Below are 19,130 nucleotides of genomic sequence, written 5' to 3' on the forward strand. Positions count from 1 at the left end.
AGGACCATCAAATGGACAGAGTAGAAATGTAACTAGAATTTAACTGTAGAAATTTGTGGCCTATGTGATGGTCCTAGACTTTACCAATGCGAAATCCATGTGGGGAAATTCCCAATCCCGTCGATTCCTATTGAAATGACTGGATTTCGCTTGTGAAAATTTGCTGAAATTACTTTCTGAGGACCATCAAATGGACAGAGTAGAAATGTAACTAGAATTTAACTGTAGAAATTTGTGGCCTATGTGATGGTCCTAGACTTTACCAATGCGAAATCCATGTGGGGAAATTCCCAATCCCGTCGATTCCTATTGAAATGACTGGATTTCGCTTGTGAAAATTTGCTGAAATTACTTTCTGAGGACCATCAAATGGACAAAGTAGAAATGTAACTAGAATTTAACTGTAGAAATTTGTGGCCTTTGTGATGGTCCTAGACTTTACCAATGCGAAATCCATGTTGGGAAATTCCCAATCCCGTCGATTCCTATTGAAATGACTGGATTTCGCTTGTGAAAATTTGCTGAAATTACTTTCTGAGGACCATCAAATGGACAAAGTAGAAATGTAACTAGAATTTAACTGTAGAAATTTGTGGCCTTTGTGATGGTCCTAGACTTTACCAATGCGAAATCCATGTGGGGACATTCAATGAACCATCAAATGAACAGAGTACAAGTTTAACTAGAATTTAACTGTAGAAATTTAATTAGCCTTTATGAGGGTTCCACTTTGGCCTTTGTGATGGTCCTCGACTCAACCAATGTGAAATCCTTGTGGGGAAATTCCCATTCGCGTCGATTCCCATTGAAATGACTGGATATCGCTTGGGAAAATTCTCTAAACAAATTTCCCCAATGTGACCGTACCTTTAGTTTCCTCTCAGCCAAGAGTCTCAAGAGCGAATCCCCGAGTTAAATTTCTACACTGTCCATTTCCACATCCTCTAAAGTAGTGTCGGATTGAGAAACCATAATGAGTTTTTGTTTCTTTGAGTATTGTCTGACCACGCCGCTCTCCTCTTGGTCCGTCTGATTGAGGTCCTTTTCCAAAACCTCAACAGAACTCCCACGACTAAACATGGCATTGTCCGTGGACTCAAAGGACTCGCCGCCAAGACCCTCGAGTTTGGTGTAGCCTCCGCTACTGAGACCCTCCAGTCGAGGGCAACTGAGACGCCTCGATCGCACCTGCCGGTCTGTAGGAATACATGAGATATCCAGATCAATAGACCTGGAGTAGTCCGATAAAGCGCTTAAAGACAGGTGAGATCCTGTGGTTTTGCGGCCCGGAGAATACGGTGGAAGCAACTGAACCTGGGATCCTTGCAAAGAAACTCGAGGAGCTCCTTGCAAACTTCCAATACTCCTATAAACCTCCACCGAGTCCTGCGGAAGCTCCGGATGACTTTGAGCCGGTTCCACTTTGGCCTTTGTGATGGTCCTAGACGCCACCAGATCCTCCAAACGTCTACAAATGGCCTCGGCGTCCAAAAACTCTCTCTTGGCTTCTCCCGTTTTATCCGAACCCCTTCTTTCGGACGCTCCTCGGTTGTTGAGTTTCATCATTGGCAGGGTGAACGCATTGACCGAAGTTGATACGATTGTTCTGGTTTCCCATTGTTTGAGCTCAGGTGGGATTCGTTTCTGATCTTGATAGATACTGTAGACGGTGTCCGTAAAGCTCTGTTTGTCCAAAGAAGAGACTCGTGGGATTGTGGTCGACAGACGTCGGGATGGGATCGTGCTACTCGAGTCGTGTCGACCGGAGCCTGGAGAAGGCCAGGAGACTTTATTCGGGGATTTGTTCTCTTTCGATTGGCAGTAGTTCACGAAACCGTTCAGCGGCCCGGACTCCTTGCTCCGCAAACTATGAATGTCAATCACCGTTGAGTAGATGTCTCTTAGATTAATGATTTTGGTCTTTTTGTCCCTGTTTTCGTGAAGTACTGCATTCGCACAAATGAACAGGAAGATCCCGATTCCCATGATTAAAGGTCCGAACACCTTCAGCTTGTCGGAATACAAGTATCTGTTAATAAACGTAGCGAATGCTCCAAGCTTAGCCGAATGCACCTCAGCAGTCCCATTGGATCCATTATAGCTCCTGAAGACTTTATCTAGTAGATCCCATCTGACGCTCACATTGACCAATTCTCGGCTCTCGTAAGTCCTCAGAGCGCTCGATGTGTTCATCAATCCCGGATACGGCGGATTGGGTTTGGGCCAGTATCCCATCACAGCCATTGCGACGCCAACCAGCAGCACCAGAATCCCAATGGCAGCGACCAGTCCAGATATGGAACACAGCTTTAGCTTTCCTTTAACCACAACCACTTCGTTCTTCCTCTTTTTCTTTGCTTTCCTCTTGCGCTTGTTTTCGGCGCGGTTCTTCGCGCGGAGGGAGTCCTGTCGCCGGGCAGATATTCGCAGAAGACCCCCTGTGGCAATCATGATGGCGTTCAATTAATCATCCTGGAAAAGACGGGAAGAACATGAGAACATTAGTGTGAGCTGGAAAAGCCATGAGAACTAGACACATACTCACTAAATCTATCATATAGCGTGTGCATTTACAACAAATAATAATAATAAATGCTAAACATAAACAAAAACACATAAATATGTACGTACAGTACACACTACCGGTGAAAAGTTTTACTGTTTCTGAAAGAAGTCTCTTCTGCTCAAACCTGGATTTATTTGATCAAAAATGCAGTAAAAAAATTTGAAATATTATTTTAATTTAAAAGAGCTTGTTTTCTATGTGAATATATAGTAAAGTGTCATTTATTCCTGTGATCAAAGCTGAATTTTCAGCATCATTACTTTCATTACATTACATGATGTAATGACATTCTTACAGTCTTAGGTGTCACATGATCCTTCAGAATGTGATGATTTGATGCTCAAGAAACATTTCTGATTATCAATGTTGAAAAAAGTTCATATTTTTGTGAAAACTGTGATGCATTTTATTTTTCAGGATTCTTTGATGAATAGAATGTTTAAAGGAACAGCAATTATTTGATATAGAAGCTTATGTAACATTATAAATGTCTTTAATGTCAATTTTGATTCATTTAATGCGAGACTGAAGACTGGAGTAATGATGCTGAACATTCAGCTTTGATCACAGGAATAAATTACACTTTACTATATATTCACATAGAAAACAGCTGATTTAATTAGTAAAAATATTATTTTCCAGTATTTTTAATCAAAGAAAAGCAGCCTTGGTGAGCAGAAGAGACTTGTTTTTGTTTATCACCCTTTTTCAATGAATGTCACACACCAGCATTTGCCGTGCTCCTATTGGTTCTTCATCAGATGGACGTTCCAGAAGCTCATTTATCCCGATGAAAGCTCTGTCAGATCTGGAAGGCTGAACATGCGAGAGCTTGAACACAAAGCAGGCGCGACGAAGCTCCGTCCCGGGCGAGTGTTCGTCGGGATCTCCGGCACACCGAGTGGGAGCGAGACGCTGGATCCTGCGAAGACCATATGGATAGTGTGGGTTAATGCAGCACACACACACACACACAGCAATCACAGACACATGACTGAAAGAAGAACAGAAGCGGTGTGAGACAGAGACAGATGATATGATTCACTTCAGACTCCAAACAGAAAGATGAAAAGCATCTGTTTTTTCTGTTTGGTGTTGATTTGACATAAAAGCTGATTCTGTCTCGAACTGTGGGAACGCGAGTGAGCGACAGGCTAACAGGTACAAGCGTCTTGTTGCTGGGTGCACATATGATTACAGCTGAAAGTATGAGTCCTGGGGTGTAACAGTATATCATGTCACAATATATCGCAATTCAAAAATGCAACAATATGTATTGTGGATAGTTCACCCAAAATAAAAAGTTTTACTGTCAGAACTACATTAAACTTAAAGCTTTTCTGTAGCTCAAACAGTAGAGCATTGGCGCTTGCAACGCCAAGGTCATGGGTTTGATTCCCAGGGAAAGCAAGAACTGATAAGAATCTAAAATGTGAGCCTTGAAATGCAATGCAAGTCGCTTTGGATAAAAGCGTCTGCTAAATGCATAAATGTAATGTAAATGTAAACTACCATATATTGTTGAATATAATGTATAATAATGCAATGAGGGAATATTTGTGGCTCCTGATAATGACAAATATCAAATGTTATTGTTATTCTGGTGTCTCTATTGTCCTGTGCTTTGGGTTTCAGCACCAAGTCCAAGACTATTCATTTACACACACAATGTAATACCAAATTTAGCATTTTCATATCATATTTTGAGTATCGTAATAATATCGTATTGTGAGTTCAGTATCGTGATATTTATCGAATCGTGACATGAGGGTTTCGTTACATCCGTAATGAGTCCAATAAAAACAATAAAACAATAAAAAGTCCTGTCCAGACAATAGATTAAATTAAATTCAATCAAATAACAATGAATTGAAGCTTTAAGTTCATATGGGATCAAATAAAGAAGTAACCAGTTGTGACATGTGACTGTATGTTGAGTCTGAATAAGTGACATCTCTTTGATGACATGTTTACTTGCATGTGGGCGGGGCTATAACCTGTCACTCACATGAGATCCACCAATAGCAAACCACAACCATCCAATCAATTCCCCACAGACACAATCAAGCCCTGCCCACATTTGTTCTTATTCCAGAAGTATTTCACTCGGAAATATTTAAACCAAAAATTATTCAAATTATTATTATATAATGAAGTGTGTTTTGTCTTTAATTGCTAATGCTCTTTTTACACACAGACTGAACACAATGAAGCATTGCTTGGTGATTGGTTGAGCTAAACTGGTATTATCTAATTGTGTAGTTAAATTTAACAGCTGACAGATATTCAACATAATTCATGTGTGAGACAGTCTAACAGAAGGACGGACAAAACCAGTCAAATATCAACTGAGTTCATAACTCTGAGTTCTGCTCATATTTCATAACAGGGAAGAAAAGGCGAGAGCAACTTCACTTTCATACCGACTTGAGTTCATGGTGTCGTTCTAAATAAACTTCCAAAGATTAATTACTGAGTGTTTCCTCAAGGGTCTCACCCAAACACAGCCTCATTAAAGTGTGCAGAAGATGTCCAGTCCGACACCGGTGTATATAACACACTCTCTGTTTATTTCATATTCTTAATCAAAACAAGACTTTGCAGTGAACCAGTCTACATTTGTGCAGAATAATTTATGGCACCAATTAAATCTTTATATTGTCTTCCAAAAGGGACTTTCAGAGGAAAATACGAATTTGAGCTTCCAGCACCGGTTCATTAGTTCTGAATCATCAGGGGAGAAAAGAAGAGAAAAGTGAATTAGTTTCTTTCTGCAAACTCACTGAGTGTCCATTTCTCTTCGCCACTTTGCACTCAACACATCCCTCAACACATTAGACATTGATTTAACATGAATCAGCAGATCCGACATGATAATGACCCTCCAGGGCTTCATAAACCCGATGAGAGTAAACATGATGTTCCCGTCAGTCGTGAATCTCTCGTTAGTCGTGAACAGAACTGACTTTATTCGGCTACGACTCGAGGAAACGTGTGGTTTAACTCGTGCTTTTCTCGGGTGAATGATGCTGCACTTTTATTTCCCTCAGTGTTTGGCATCTGACGTCCCACTGGATCACAACACGGTCAGGAAAACTACAGGAGAAATCTTCCCGTTCCCTCCAGTCATCAAACACATCAGTAATAAGCGTTTATGGACCTGCACTAAATGTAATGCTTAAGGTTTATGGCTGGTCACGTCTTTAAATCAAGACAAACTCACTTGTACAGCACATTTCACAGCACACACCGCTTCAAAGCAGCTTGACAGAAAATTATGACGTTAATGTTTATAATATCTTAATATCTTTGAGTTGCATTTAGCAGATTAGAGCTGTGCGACAGTATAGTTACATTTTGCGATGATATAAACAATCAGTTGAGATGTTATAAATAGTATATATTGCTTTACACGTGTGTCCTGTGTGTATGCAGATCATGTTGGATATACTTATACTGTATATGCAACTTTATAAACAGAACTGGCCGACTATAGTTACATTTTTGATGAAACTAAAAAAATCAGGTGGTTTAGATTCACTATAGTTGAGCATATATAGCTTTACATGAGTATATGCAAATGTGAATAAAGTTGGATATATACATTAGATACAACATTAGCTGACTGTTTACAGTTTTGGGTTACATAAGGTGTCATTGTTACAGTGTAATTATATATTGAAGTACTGAGTAATATTAATGTACTATAGGGTTAGGGTTTGGTTGAGGGTTAGTTGCATGTAATTATGCATAATTTACTGTTATTACTATGGTAAGAACCTATAACATATGTAACAAGGACACTGTAAAATAAAGTGTTACCCTATTTTGCAACAATATAATCAATCACATAGCCAAGATTTGCTTCTGTGAGTGCACTAAGTCATCTGAAACATACAGCAAGCATCATAATAATATTGTTTCTTCATCATATTTTCATCAGACACTGAGACAAAAGACTACGGTCTAGTCTAGTGCATATGGCTGAACAATGCTCATGAATATTTAATGAGATAAATATTCCGATTGGTTGTTTGTCCGTGAACATTCTAGAAGCACCACATCATTTCACTGAAAACCTTCATCACCACAAGTCAGTCTTAATAAATGCAGACAAAACTATTGCTAATTGGATTAAAACGATTTCTTCTAGAGTAAATGCATTACATGGATCTGCGGTCAGTCATTATTTGAACGTCTCATAATGTAATGTATATATAATGATTGGCTACAAACAAATGGCTTTTCTCCATCTTCATCTCTTCAGTGTGTGATCATGAAGAAGCTCCAGCTCTTCTCTATATCAGAGTCAGTGTTCCTGAACTCCTGAAACGCCTCCACTGTATCTCGAGGTTCTTCCGGGAACGAACACGTCACAATATTCCTCATTATAATAATTAATGCGCAGAATAAAGGGGCGGGGCCTGGTTGAGTTAGTTAGTAGTGTGTTAAACTGGCGGTTATGGAAAGGGGCGGGACATTTCCCAAACACACTCGACTCGAAGCGCTCGACCAATCACAACACACTGCTCCAGCCGACCAATCAGAGCACAGTGTGCTTTTCAGAAGGAGGGGCTTCATAGAGACAGGAAGTAAACAGAGCGTTACTGACAGACTGGGAAGAGAGGAGCCGCAACAATGGAGAATATGAGGAGAATAATCAACATTCAAGCAGGAAAACCTGTTCTAGTAGAGCCTGAACACATCATCAAGACTTTAAGGACATAGTATGTCCTCTTTAACAATTCAACAGACAGATGCTGACGTTACAAAACACACTGCTTTTAAGAAGCAAGGCTCCCAGATTTCTGTGTTGGCACTGCTTCTATATTTCCAACCACAAAGATTTATAGATTTGATGAATTCCTGAGAGTGTTTGGCAATGAAAGACTCAACGTTTAATCAAATAAAGCTGAAAACGCTCTGCCGGTCCAGATAAACAGAAGATCACGCAGGCCGCGCGAGTTCAAAGGTGTGTGCGAATCCTTCCACATCAAAGCAAACAGCAGATGATCCGTGCGAACAGAGGAACGAGCGGCGGGATCCACAGAGACTTCACACATCAATTGACATCTCAAACACGGTCGAGGAGGATTTATGGATCACAATGACCTTTACATTCATATCTGAAGGCCTGGATGAAGGGCAGCGGAGATGAAAATAAACATCATGAGGACAAAACACAAAATGACAGCGTTCGCACAAGACTGTCAGAATCAATTTGCGTGTAAAACTACAGAGACGTAGAAGAAATATGATTTCCATCCTCATGCAGTCAGTGCAGAGAAACATAAAGGTAATGGAGCCAGAAATGACGGCTATTACCACCCGAAACACGGGGCGCACAAGTCAACAAATAACACTACACACATTTTTTACCAAGCATATGCAGCTGACATTCATTTATAGTGGGAAATGAATAATATGCGGTTCCCGAAGGCTGCTTTTCCTCTAGATTTGGTTTATAGGTTATGTGTGAGTTGCAGTCTTGCTATTCAATCAATAAAGCTCCAAGAAACTACAAACTAGATTAGGTTTGGTGAACAACACCTCTGTAACTGCTATTGACATGTTTAATTGAAACTAATGACTGCGAGGGACAGATGCGCTGTTTATTCAATAGGGTTTACTGGTTCATTGAAAATATGTTTTACAAAACAAATTCTAGAGGGCAAAAAGGTTGTGAACATTACATTTGACTTTGAATCAATCAATCCCTCCACATTTCATTATCATTTGCATTAAATTAAATATGCAATCCATAGGATCTGGTCTCTAATGCGGATCTGCGCTTTAATGTGAGTCCAGTTGCATCAAATCCCTCTAGTCATTATGGTGCATCAATAAAGGGGTTTGTTTCAACCGGCTGTCGTCTCTAATGTAAGAGAGAACCACTTACTGGTTTACAGCATAAATACGCCAGTTCTGTTGCATGAGGATCTGCAGTTAATGCATGTCAATCACTTTACGCTGCACTGGGTATTCCAGATTATTTGGTTGTGAGAGACTGGTCAGCTTGAACATGTTCTCATGCACTTTGGATGCATTAATGAGCTCTGATATCACAAACATCTCTGCATTTCTGCATTAATTATTGCACTGACTGGAAACAGTGATGCAACAAACTACATGCAGAAAACACTGTCCTCATTCAGCACAAAGTCAACTGTATACCTGACACTGTCTCTAACTGGAAGATCTTCAAGGTTTTTAATAGCCTAACTGGTGAAATTAACTGGTAGTGATTGACTGAAATTTATTTACAGGTACGTTTCATATTAGAAGACCTTTAAAAGAAAGATTTTAACAGTCAAATACACAGAACATAACATGCATTGATTATATATGAGCCTTTTAAACCTGAAACATTGGCAGGTTCACCTCAGTGTTAGTACAGATATACGGTTTTCAGTCCTTCAAATCAATAATAATCAATAATGAATAACCGACCTACTCTTCGGTGTTTTCTAACAGGTCAGTGATATTCAATAATGAGGAGATTTATAGTCAATTAAGCTCAATGTAACAGTTCTCTGTGATGTTACCATAAAATCCAAACGCTTCTTATCTCAATAAAGACACGGGGATCGTGAAAAGAGGCGAATGTAAATGTAAATATGAGTTTTAGTGTTATTTGCACATAAAATGGTGATTTTGAAAATGAGCTACTGCTACATGCTTCTATTAAAGGGCTTTTTTGACGAAGGAATTAGACGAAATAACGAATAAAGGTAATTTAGAACAGCCTGCTTTTCAAAAATGAACGTAAAACTGAACAGAAACTGGAAAATCAGGGGGTTTATGCGTAGAAAATAACATGCGTAACAGCTCGTGACATTCGGTACATTTAACGAGCCCTAAAAATACATTAAAACACTGGAGATAGCCAGTCACGCGTTGATATATCCATCATTTATGTCATTCATCGATAAAGCATATTATCTACTCCACCGACACAGTGAGATGAACAATAAACGATCGCTTACCGTCAAATATGGCTAACAAATTCGTATTCGGGCAATTAAACGAAAACTTTCTCCCTTCGGAAGAGAACATTTTGCGCTTAGGTGGAAATAAATAAGTTCGTTATTTCCAGTATTTCCAGTCAGGAATATTCCCGCGCTCGTCTCAGCCGTTTACTCGCGCGCGCGCTCGTCTCGCGCTCTTCTGCTGTGGGGAGTGTCGCGCGCGCGGGTTTCTGATCCGGAGAGTTTTGCGCTTCGGGTTCGGATGCTGAGTCTCTCTAGTGTGTGTGTGTGTGTGTGTGTGTGTGTGTGTCTGCTTCTCGGGTGTTGTTGCTATGATACCACAGCCCGAATCCGGTGGAAGTGCTGCAGGATTTGAATAATTGCTTTCTACACTGTTTAACCCCATGAATGACGGCGCTCGTGATGCTCAAGCGCGCGTTAAACGCCATCAGAGCCTGTCAGCAGAGAGAGAGAGAGAGAGAGAGAGAGAGAGAGAGAGAGAGAGAGAGAGAGAGAGAGAGATGGTGACGCGCGTTTACCTGCCCGATGCGACGAGTTCATTTCTGTCGCGTCGTGCCACTTCCTGTTGGTCATATGCAAGAAAAAAACAACAAAATATTAATGCGGCATTTGGAACATGTTCATAAGAGAACCTAAACATCAAAACATGAAATTCACCAGTGAAAACAAAAGTACAATGACAAAGGAAGACGTGCAGTAGGGCTACTTTGTAAGGGTCTCTATAAGTACATCCAAGATTCTTAAAATAATACAATGTCCAAATACTGTATAGCCATATTTTAAACATCAAGATTGTGGGAGCCTACTTATTAGTCTTTCTGAACTAGAGGAACATTTCCGTGTTTGAGCAAAGATGAGTGACTGCCGTAGCAAATATTTCAATGCATGATCAATAAAATACTGATCAGCTCGTTAAATGCAATTGTTTGTAAGCATCTGTTGGGAGAGGAGCGTATAGGGTTAAATCAAGAACATTAACAGGTCAAGCCAAAGATCTATAATCAGCTTAACGGATCTAAGCCAGCGAGTGGGAAGGGTTTAGTTGGAAAAGCAACAAATAAAGAAACAATTTAATTAACAAACATTCAAAATTCAAATTGAGACTAAAACTATCCGGTCACCGTGATTTTGCCAAGAAAGACATGTTCCTAGATCAACATATTTTGTTGATCCTGGAATAACATTGCTGTCCCAAAATTTAGTCCTTACCCGATCCCTATCCCTAAACCTAACCCTACCCATTACTTTTCCCTAAAATCAGAGGAAATGAGAGGTGAATAACACTGATGTTAAGCACCTCACCCTGGGTCTAAGCCTAAACTGGACATAAACTGTAAACTTGTCCCTCAAATCTGATTGGTTGATTGGAAAGTTGTTCCAGGATCAACAAAGATGTTTATCCAGGAACATGCGGTACTTGGTGAAATCACGTTCACCAAAACTATCCACTCTGGTTATAACGTATGTCATGTTAGTCCTTACGAAAATTAACCATGGTTTTACTTCAAATAAAACTAAAAAACGCATGGGTAATTGTTGTTAAATCATAGTAACCCCAAATACACAACACAATCAGTTAAATTAAAAAAAAATCCTGTCTCTTCCCAGCTTTATAATGGGAGTGAAGAATAACTGAGATTTTGAAGCCCAGAAAAGCGCATCCATCATCATAACAGTAATCCACACGCCTCCAGGGGTCATAAAGCCTTCTGAAGGGAAGAAATACCCATATTCATAACTTCAAAAACTATAATCACTCGCTTCCGGTAATGGCCGTACGCGAGTCGAGCTACGCGAAAGAGTGACCTTTGACCCGACTCGTCGTGTGTGGGGTCAGAGGTCGCTCGTCATGCATGGGGTCAGAGGTCACTCGTCATGCATGGGGTCAGAGGTCACTCGTCATGCATGGGGTCAGAGATCACTCGTCATGTGTTGGGTCAGAGGTCACTCGTCGTGTGTGGGGTCAGAGGTCGCTCGTCATGCATGGGGTCAGAGGTCACTCGTCATGCATGGGGTCAGAGGTCACTCGTCATGCGTGGGGTCAGAGGTCGCTCGTCATGCATGGGGTCAGAGGTCACTCGTCATGCATGGGGTCAGAGGTCACTCGTCATGCGTAGGGTCAGAGGTCACTCGTCATGCGTGGGGTCAGAGGTCGCTCGTCATGCGTGGGGTCAGAGGTCACTCGTCATGCGTGGGGTCAGAGGTCGCTCGTCATGCGTGGGGTCAGAGGTCACTCGTCATGCGTGGGGTCAGAGGTCGCTCGTCATGCGTGGGGTCAGAGGTCCCTCGTCATGCGTGGGGTCAGAGGTCACTCGTCATGCATGGTGTCAGAGGTCACTCGTCATGCGTGGGGTCAGAGGTCACTCGTCATGCATGGGGTCAGAGGTCGCTCGTCATGCATGGGGTCAGAGGTCACTCGTCATGCGTGGGGTCAGAGGTCACTCGTCATGCGTGGGGTCAGAGGTCACTCGTCATGCATGGGGTCAGAGGTCGCTCGTCATGCATGGGGTCAGAGGTCACTCGTCATGTGTTGGGTCAGAGGTCACTCGTCATGCATGGGGTCAGAGGTCACTCGTCATGTGTTGGGTCAGAGGTCACTCGTCATGCATGGGGTCAGAGGTCACTCGTCATGCGTAGGGTCAGAGGTCACTCGTCATGCGTGGGGTCAGAGGTCACTCGTCGTGTGTGGGGTCAGAGGTCGCTCGTCATGCATGGGGTCAGAGGTCACTCGTCATGCATGGGGTCAGAGGTCACTCGTCATGCGTGGGGTCAGAGGTCGCTCGTCATGCATGGGGTCAGAGGTCACTCGTCATGCATGGGGTCAGAGGTCACTCGTCATGCGTAGGGTCAGAGGTCACTCGTCATGTGTTGGGTCAGAGGTCACTCGTCATGCATGGGGTCAGAGATCACTTGTCATGTGTAGAGTCAGAGGTCTCTTGTCAGGTCAGAGCTCACTCTGCATGGGGTCAGAGGTCACTCGTCATGCGTGGGGTCAGAGGTCACTTGTCATGTGTAGTCAGAGGTCACTCGTCAGGTCAGAGGTCACTCTGCATGGGGTCAGAGGTCACTCTTCCACTGGAACTAAACTGGCGGTCGACCGTTACCGGAAGCCGGTGATTGTAGTCTATAAAGTTATGAATATGGATATTTTTCTTCGCTTATTAACCCTGATCAACGCAACTTTAACACTTTTATTTTCCGGTTCATCACTGTGAAGCTTCTTTGAAACAAAGCGCTATTCAATCTATAAGAATAAAGATTCTTTGTTTGGTTCCATGAAGAATCTTTATAAACATAATCCAAGGTTATTTATAGTGAAAAAAGTCCTTTAGATTATTAAAATATTCTTCACACTGATCCCTGATTGGTTCTTTGGGGAAGCAGGAACGGCTTCATAGTGAAAACCCTCTATGTTTTTAAGAGTGTATGAATAGAGTTTATGGATGGCTGTGGAATGCGATAACACATTTAGAAACATCTGTATAGTTGACAGCATATTAGATTGATAACTCTTCATTATCCCTAATAATCACCCAGAGAGCTTCCTTTAGCTCAGAAGTGAAAAGCTCAGCAAAGATGAAACGCTCCAGAACTGAGAAGGTTGAGTCCGCCGAGATCCTCGGATGCTTATTAAGCCAAACCTTCCCGGTCTTTGAAGTTTCTCCACGTCTTGCCTGAAGACACAATCAAGGAACAGAGTGTTCGGAAACGCTCAGCGATGGCCGAGTGCCTTTAACAAGCTCCAGCTCTCCTCTGGGATCTGGGACACATCTTCCCTCTCCCACTTCAGTGAACGGATCTGATTCCCACAGCATTTTAGGAAAGACCTGCGTCATCAAATCCTCCCGTAATCCCAACCAATCCTCAGCGATCCGGGCCGACTCTGACCAGAGGGTTATTCCCAGAACAATATAAATGGAAAATAAAATGGAAATGGAAAATAAAACTGGTTATAACATTCTGCAAGTGCTAAACACGTAAGACTGGGGCTAGTTGTCACAAGACGGTCTAAAATAAGGATTATATTGTGAACTAATAGCATCATATTTTTTCAATAGCAGTTGCAGGTTAATACAAAAACACAATACAAACACATGCATTAAGATGAACTGAGGTTGAATTTTACATAAATGTCACACAGTTTACCAGAATCTGACATTTTATTTTAAGGTGTCAGTATTACAGTGTCATTATGTATCAATATGAAGTACAATAATAGTCAATAATTGTATCCCTTAAAACTCATCTTTGATCACCAAAATTACGTATTTTAAAGTTTTTTCCTTGAGAAAAATTCTTTATCTTGACTGTAACTCAACACCCTCGCCTCATTTAGTATGCGCGGTTCTATGAATATGCAAATGAGCCCCGCCTCCACTCACTCACTCAGCTCAGAGATCCACTGGTTGACGATCACACGTTGATCTGATTGGTTACAAGGTAGTTTGTGACGTCAGAAACACCAGCGATTTCAAAGCGTGTTTTTGAGACTGTCTTTGGTTCACTGCAGTTTTAAGGAGGAAATACTCAGCAATGGTGTCGACTTATGAATTTACACATGGTTTGTCTTAAAGCGTATTAAAAACTCCACATAGACACATAAACAACATTAAAAGCTGGATTTACACCACAGGGGGACTTTAAGTACATGTACTTACTATATGGTTAGTATTTGGAGTTATGTTTAGGGTTAGTTGCATGTAATAATGCGTAGTTTATAGTTATTATTACAGTAACATGTAACAAGTAACTGTAAGATAAAGTGTTACCAAAATAGGTTACACATAAGTTTAAGATACATTTAAGTGCTTAGTAATATTAATTAACATCATTCACTTAGGGTTAGGATTTGACTTAGTTGCATATAATTATGCATAATTTACTATTATACATGTAACATGTAACAAGGACACTGTGTTACCTAATAAAACTGTAACAGTCAAACATGTAAACAACATGTAAGGGATAATCCACGGCTAGCCATGCATTAAAGGATTTTAATGCACGACGTAGAGGCGAAGAACCACCCGACGCGAAGCGGTCTTTAAGGACTGTTAAAGGAATAATTCATTAAAAATGATCATTCTGTCATCATTTCATCTTCGCACCGTTCCAAAATAACATATTGTTGATGAATGTGTCCATGTAATGGATGTCAGTGGGGTCCAAAACAGCACTGATCCCCACTGACTGGAAAATACATGTTTGTCTTGTTTTGTGTTGAACATCAGGGTGAGTAAATGATAATCTATTATATAATTCTGATAACATGTCTTTCAGAAGAGTAGACAGCAAATGAAATGAAAGGTAATTCAGCTCTGTTACAGTTAAACCACAACCAAACCCGAGTGTTCTCCTGTCAGATCGACTCACATCTTCATCTACGTCCAGCAGAGGAACACTAAAGGACACTGTCAATCACAAAACGTCGTTAGATTGCACCAAAACACGGACAAACGCATGTGATTCAGCAGCTGTGAAACCTCTGATGGTATTTATGCCGATGTGCTGCTGTTAGCGATGTTTATATTCTCCTTATATTCACATTTCCTGAAACAGCTGCATTATTATTCTCTCTTACAAACATCTTTTAAAGTGACCGTGTTTGCATGAGGAGCCTTCGGGTGTTTCCTCAGCGACCGGCCAATCACACGCATCAAACACACACTGTTAATTATTACACCACATAATTAATGTTAACAGCCTTAAACCTCACATACTCACTCTTAGAGGAAAGGTTCTATATAGAAACTTTAAGTGTTCTGTCAGGCACTTCTTTTAGAGGTTCCCATCATGGGGTCATTTTATGGTTCTATGTACAGTAGAACCTAATTGGCATAAAGGGTTAAAATTGAGTCAAGATACCTTTGGTTCTATATAAAACCTTTTTTTGGCATAATGCGTTCTTTAAAATTGAGTCCAGAACCCTATGGTTCTATATTTAACCTTTTTGGGCATAAAGCGTTCTTTAAAATTGAGCCCAGAACCCTATGGTTCTATATTTAACCTTTTTTGGCATAAAGGGTTCTTTAAAATTGATTCCAGAACCCTATGGTTCTATATAGAACCTTTTTTGGCATAAAGCGTTCTTTAAAATTGAGTCCAGAACCCTATGGTTCTATATTTAACCTTTTTTGGCATAAAGCGTTCTTTAAAATTGAGTCCAGAACCCTATGGTTCTATATATAATCTTTTTGGGCATAAAGCGTTCTTTAAAATTGAGTCCAGAACCCTATGGTTCTATATTTAACCTTTTTGGGCATAAAGCGTCCTTTAACCTTTTTTGCATAAAGGGTTCTTTAAAATTGAGTCCAGAACCCTATGGTTCTATATATAATCTTTTTGGGCATAAAGCGTTCTTTAAAATTGAGTCCAGAACCCTATGGTTCTATATAGAACCTTTTTGGGCATAAAGCGTTCTTTAAAGTTGAGTCCAGAACCCTATGGTTCTATATTTAACCTTTTTGGGCATAAAGCGTTCTTTAAAATTGAGCCCAGAACCCTATGGTTCTATATTTAACCTTTTTTGGCATAAAGGGTTCTTTAAAATTGAGTCCAGAACCCTATGGTTCTATATAGAACCTTTTTTGGCATAAAGCGTTCTTTAAAATTGAGTCCAGAACCCTATGGTTCTATATTAAACCTTTTTTGGCATAAAGCGTTCTTTAAAATTGAGTCCAGAACCCTATGGTTCTATATATAATCTTTTTGGGCATAAAGCGTTCTTTAAAATTGAGTCCAGAACCCTATGGTTCTATATTTAACCTTTTTTGGCATAAAGTGTTCTTTAAAATTGAGTCCAGAACCCTATAGTTCTATATAGAACCTTTTTGGGCATAAAGCGTTCTTTAAAATTGAGTCCAGAACCCTATGGTTCTATATTTAAAATTGTTTGGCATAAAGGGTTCTTTAAAACTGAGTCCAGAACCCTATGGTTCTATATAGAACCTTCTTGGAAATAAAGCGTTCTTTAAAGTTGAGTCCAGAACCCTATGGTTCTATATTTAACCTTTTTTGGCATAAAGGGTTCTTTAAAATTGAGTCCAGAACCCTATGGTTCTATATTTAACCTTTTTGGGCATAAAGCGTCCTTTAACCTTTTTTGCATAAAGGGTTCTTTAAAATTGAGTCCAGAACCCTATGGTTCTATATATAATCTTTTTGGGCATAAAGCGTTCTTTAAAATTGAGTCCAGAACCCTATGGTTCTATATAGAACCTTTTTGGGCATAAAGCGTTCTTTAAAATTGAGTCCAGAATCCTATGGTTCTATATTTAACCTTTTTTGGCATAAAGGGTTCTTTAAAATTGAGTCCAGAACCCTATGGTTCTATATTTAACCTTTTTTGGCATAAAGGGTTCTTTAAAATTGAGTCCAGAACCCTATGGTTCTATATTCAACCTTTTTGGGCATAAAGCGTTCTTTAAAATTGAGTCCAGAACCCTATGGTTCTATATAGAACCTTTTTGGGCATAAAGGGTTCTTTAAAATTGACTCCAGAACCCTATGGTTCTATATAGAACCTTTTTGGGCATAAAGTGTTCTTTAAAATTGAGTCCAGAACCCTATGGTTCTATATTTAACCTTTTTTGGCATAAAGCGTTCTTTAAAATTGAGTCCAGAACCCTATGGTTCTATATTTAACCTTTTTGGGCATAAAGCGTTCTTTAAAATTGAGTCCAGAACCCTATGGTTCTATATAGAACCTTTTTGGGCATAAAGGGTTCTTTAAAATTGAGTCCAGAACCCTATGGTTCTATATAGAACCTTTTTGGGCATAAAGTGTTCTTTAAAATTGAGTCCAGAACCCTATGGTTCTATATTTAACCTTTTTTGGCATAAAGGGTTCTTTAAAATTGAGTCCAGAACCCTATGGTTCTATATTTAACCTTTTTTGGCATAAAGGGTTCTTTAAAATTGAGTCCAGAACCCTATGGTTCTATATTGAACCCCACTAAACATTTAGATCTAAGAGTTTATTGAAAAGCATTTTCTTTAAAACAAACAGCCTAGCAGAAAATAAATGATAAATGGTTCATAAATCAGTATTTAAATATTTACCCTGGTTGGTTGATTCACCATGGCGCTCGTCCAGATGTTCAAGGTGCATCTGAAGGTCATCGAGCTGCTCAAACAGAACAACATTCACTGATTTTACATTCATATTCATATTCAAGCATTCGGCTGCTTCGGGTCTTTGCTCTGGTTGAGCTCAACTCTATTAATAAACGCGGATAAATCAATGTGTTCTTCCACTAATGCTGCAGCCGGAGATAAGACACGTTCTCTGAAGACAGACGGACATTTCGTGTGAGAAAAAACATGTGTTTTCCACCTATAAGTTTATATAAAGAAGACAGACGACGTACGCTGAGCAGATTTGCACTGTTTATTAGGGTGCGGATGTGGACTCAATGAATTCTGTTGTACAAAGTGTGAGTGAGTGCAAGAAAGAGGGTTTATAAATATGTTCAGAACATCAGATCAATAAATCAATCATGGACTGAACAGCAGTGAACTAATACAGCAATGCAATGAAACTCTTCATTCTGGCCTGGGAAACTGAACTACAACACACACGATGGACTTACATTCCTGACGTTTGGCTAAATGAAATAAAAGTTCGAAATGAGACAGATTCAATGAAATCACACCAATGTCAAAATTCATAGCAAATATATATATCGTTTTGCTTTGTGCATTATAGTAAGTCTTTAAATAATCATCATAAAACCCCCTGATGCGAAACGAGAATTCAGATCACGTGATCTGCTTCAAGAGCCAATGAGAGCGCAGCATTCTCATGCCAATAAAGTTTTTCACTTACTTTTATAATATTTCATTAAACATAAACGGGGAGTCTGTGCAATACATCACAAAAATAAACACTCTTCAATTTAAAACAAATCCATTTGGCATTTGAAATTTGTCATATATATTATTATCCTTCACTGTGCAAACATACGGTGATTCTGCACAATAAATAAAAGGTGATTCATCAAGTACAGCAAAAATCATACAGAACTGTACAAAATAGAATAAAATTAGAGGAAGTAACAGAAAGGGCACAAATCTCTGAGTATTAATGAAGAGTTCAGACACTAATCATCGTTCGTCATCGTTTACTCGCACTCGTGTGGAACATCACAAATATTTCTGTTATTTTCTATTTAATGAAAGAAGCTGCTCCAAAAAGCCCTATACAAATATTATTGAATCAAGGTTTTCTGAGGTTATATGACAGCGCTGGGAATAATATGGGAATAATATAATATCACTGATAATCTTCCTCTCCACTGAAATGGACAGAGATGTCATTGATATCAACTTGATTCGAGAGATCCGGCGAAGCAGAACATCTTCAGTCAATTAGATTTCAGTCCTAATTCAAAGCTATTAAAAGCCTTCCGTGATTATTATATGGTGCCGAACAGATCCATGTGTTCACTAGCGGTATTTTGATGAAAGTCAACGGGTTTGGACTCGAGGGGGAGTAAAGATGACAGAACGATCATTACTGGACCAACTATTCATTTAAAGTCATCTCTCACACACACACACACACACACACACAC

The 19,130-nt window shown here is 39.9% G+C and overlaps 2 protein-coding genes across 2 annotated transcripts in view; both read right to left on the reverse strand.

The window, feature by feature from the left end:
- Positions 1-232: 232 nt before the first annotated feature.
- tmem200ca (transmembrane protein 200C-a) lies at positions 233-9,684 on the reverse strand. The gene is made up of 3 exons (XM_081352242.1): positions 9,553-9,684; positions 3,293-3,488; positions 233-2,472 (listed from the first exon to the last, which is right to left on the reverse strand). The coding sequence occupies exon 3, from the start codon at positions 2,449-2,451 to the stop codon at positions 913-915; it is 1,539 nt and encodes a 512-aa protein (XP_081208368.1). The 5' UTR covers positions 2,452-2,472; positions 3,293-3,488; positions 9,553-9,684; the 3' UTR covers positions 233-912.
- Positions 9,685-17,925: 8,241 nt separating this feature from the next.
- Positions 17,926-19,130, reverse strand: part of l3mbtl4 (L3MBTL histone methyl-lysine binding protein 4) — a 67,527-nt gene continuing 66,322 nt past the window's right edge. Inside the window, exon 19 of the mRNA XM_081352809.1 lies at positions 17,926-19,130. This exon is cut by the window's right edge and continues 1,450 nt beyond it. The gene's annotated coding sequence lies outside the window, so the exon portion shown is untranslated.

The sequence above is a fragment of the Scardinius erythrophthalmus genome, assembly GCF_964197995.2.
Source record: "Scardinius erythrophthalmus genome assembly, chromosome: 22".
Taxonomy (NCBI): domain Eukaryota; kingdom Metazoa; phylum Chordata; class Actinopteri; order Cypriniformes; family Leuciscidae; genus Scardinius; species Scardinius erythrophthalmus.

Bases quoted from the DNA above. Each gene is read 5' to 3' on its own strand.
- tmem200ca (XM_081352242.1), bottom strand. From the start codon at position 2,451: ATGATTGCCACAGGGGGTCTTCTGCGAATATCTGCCCGGCGACAGGAC.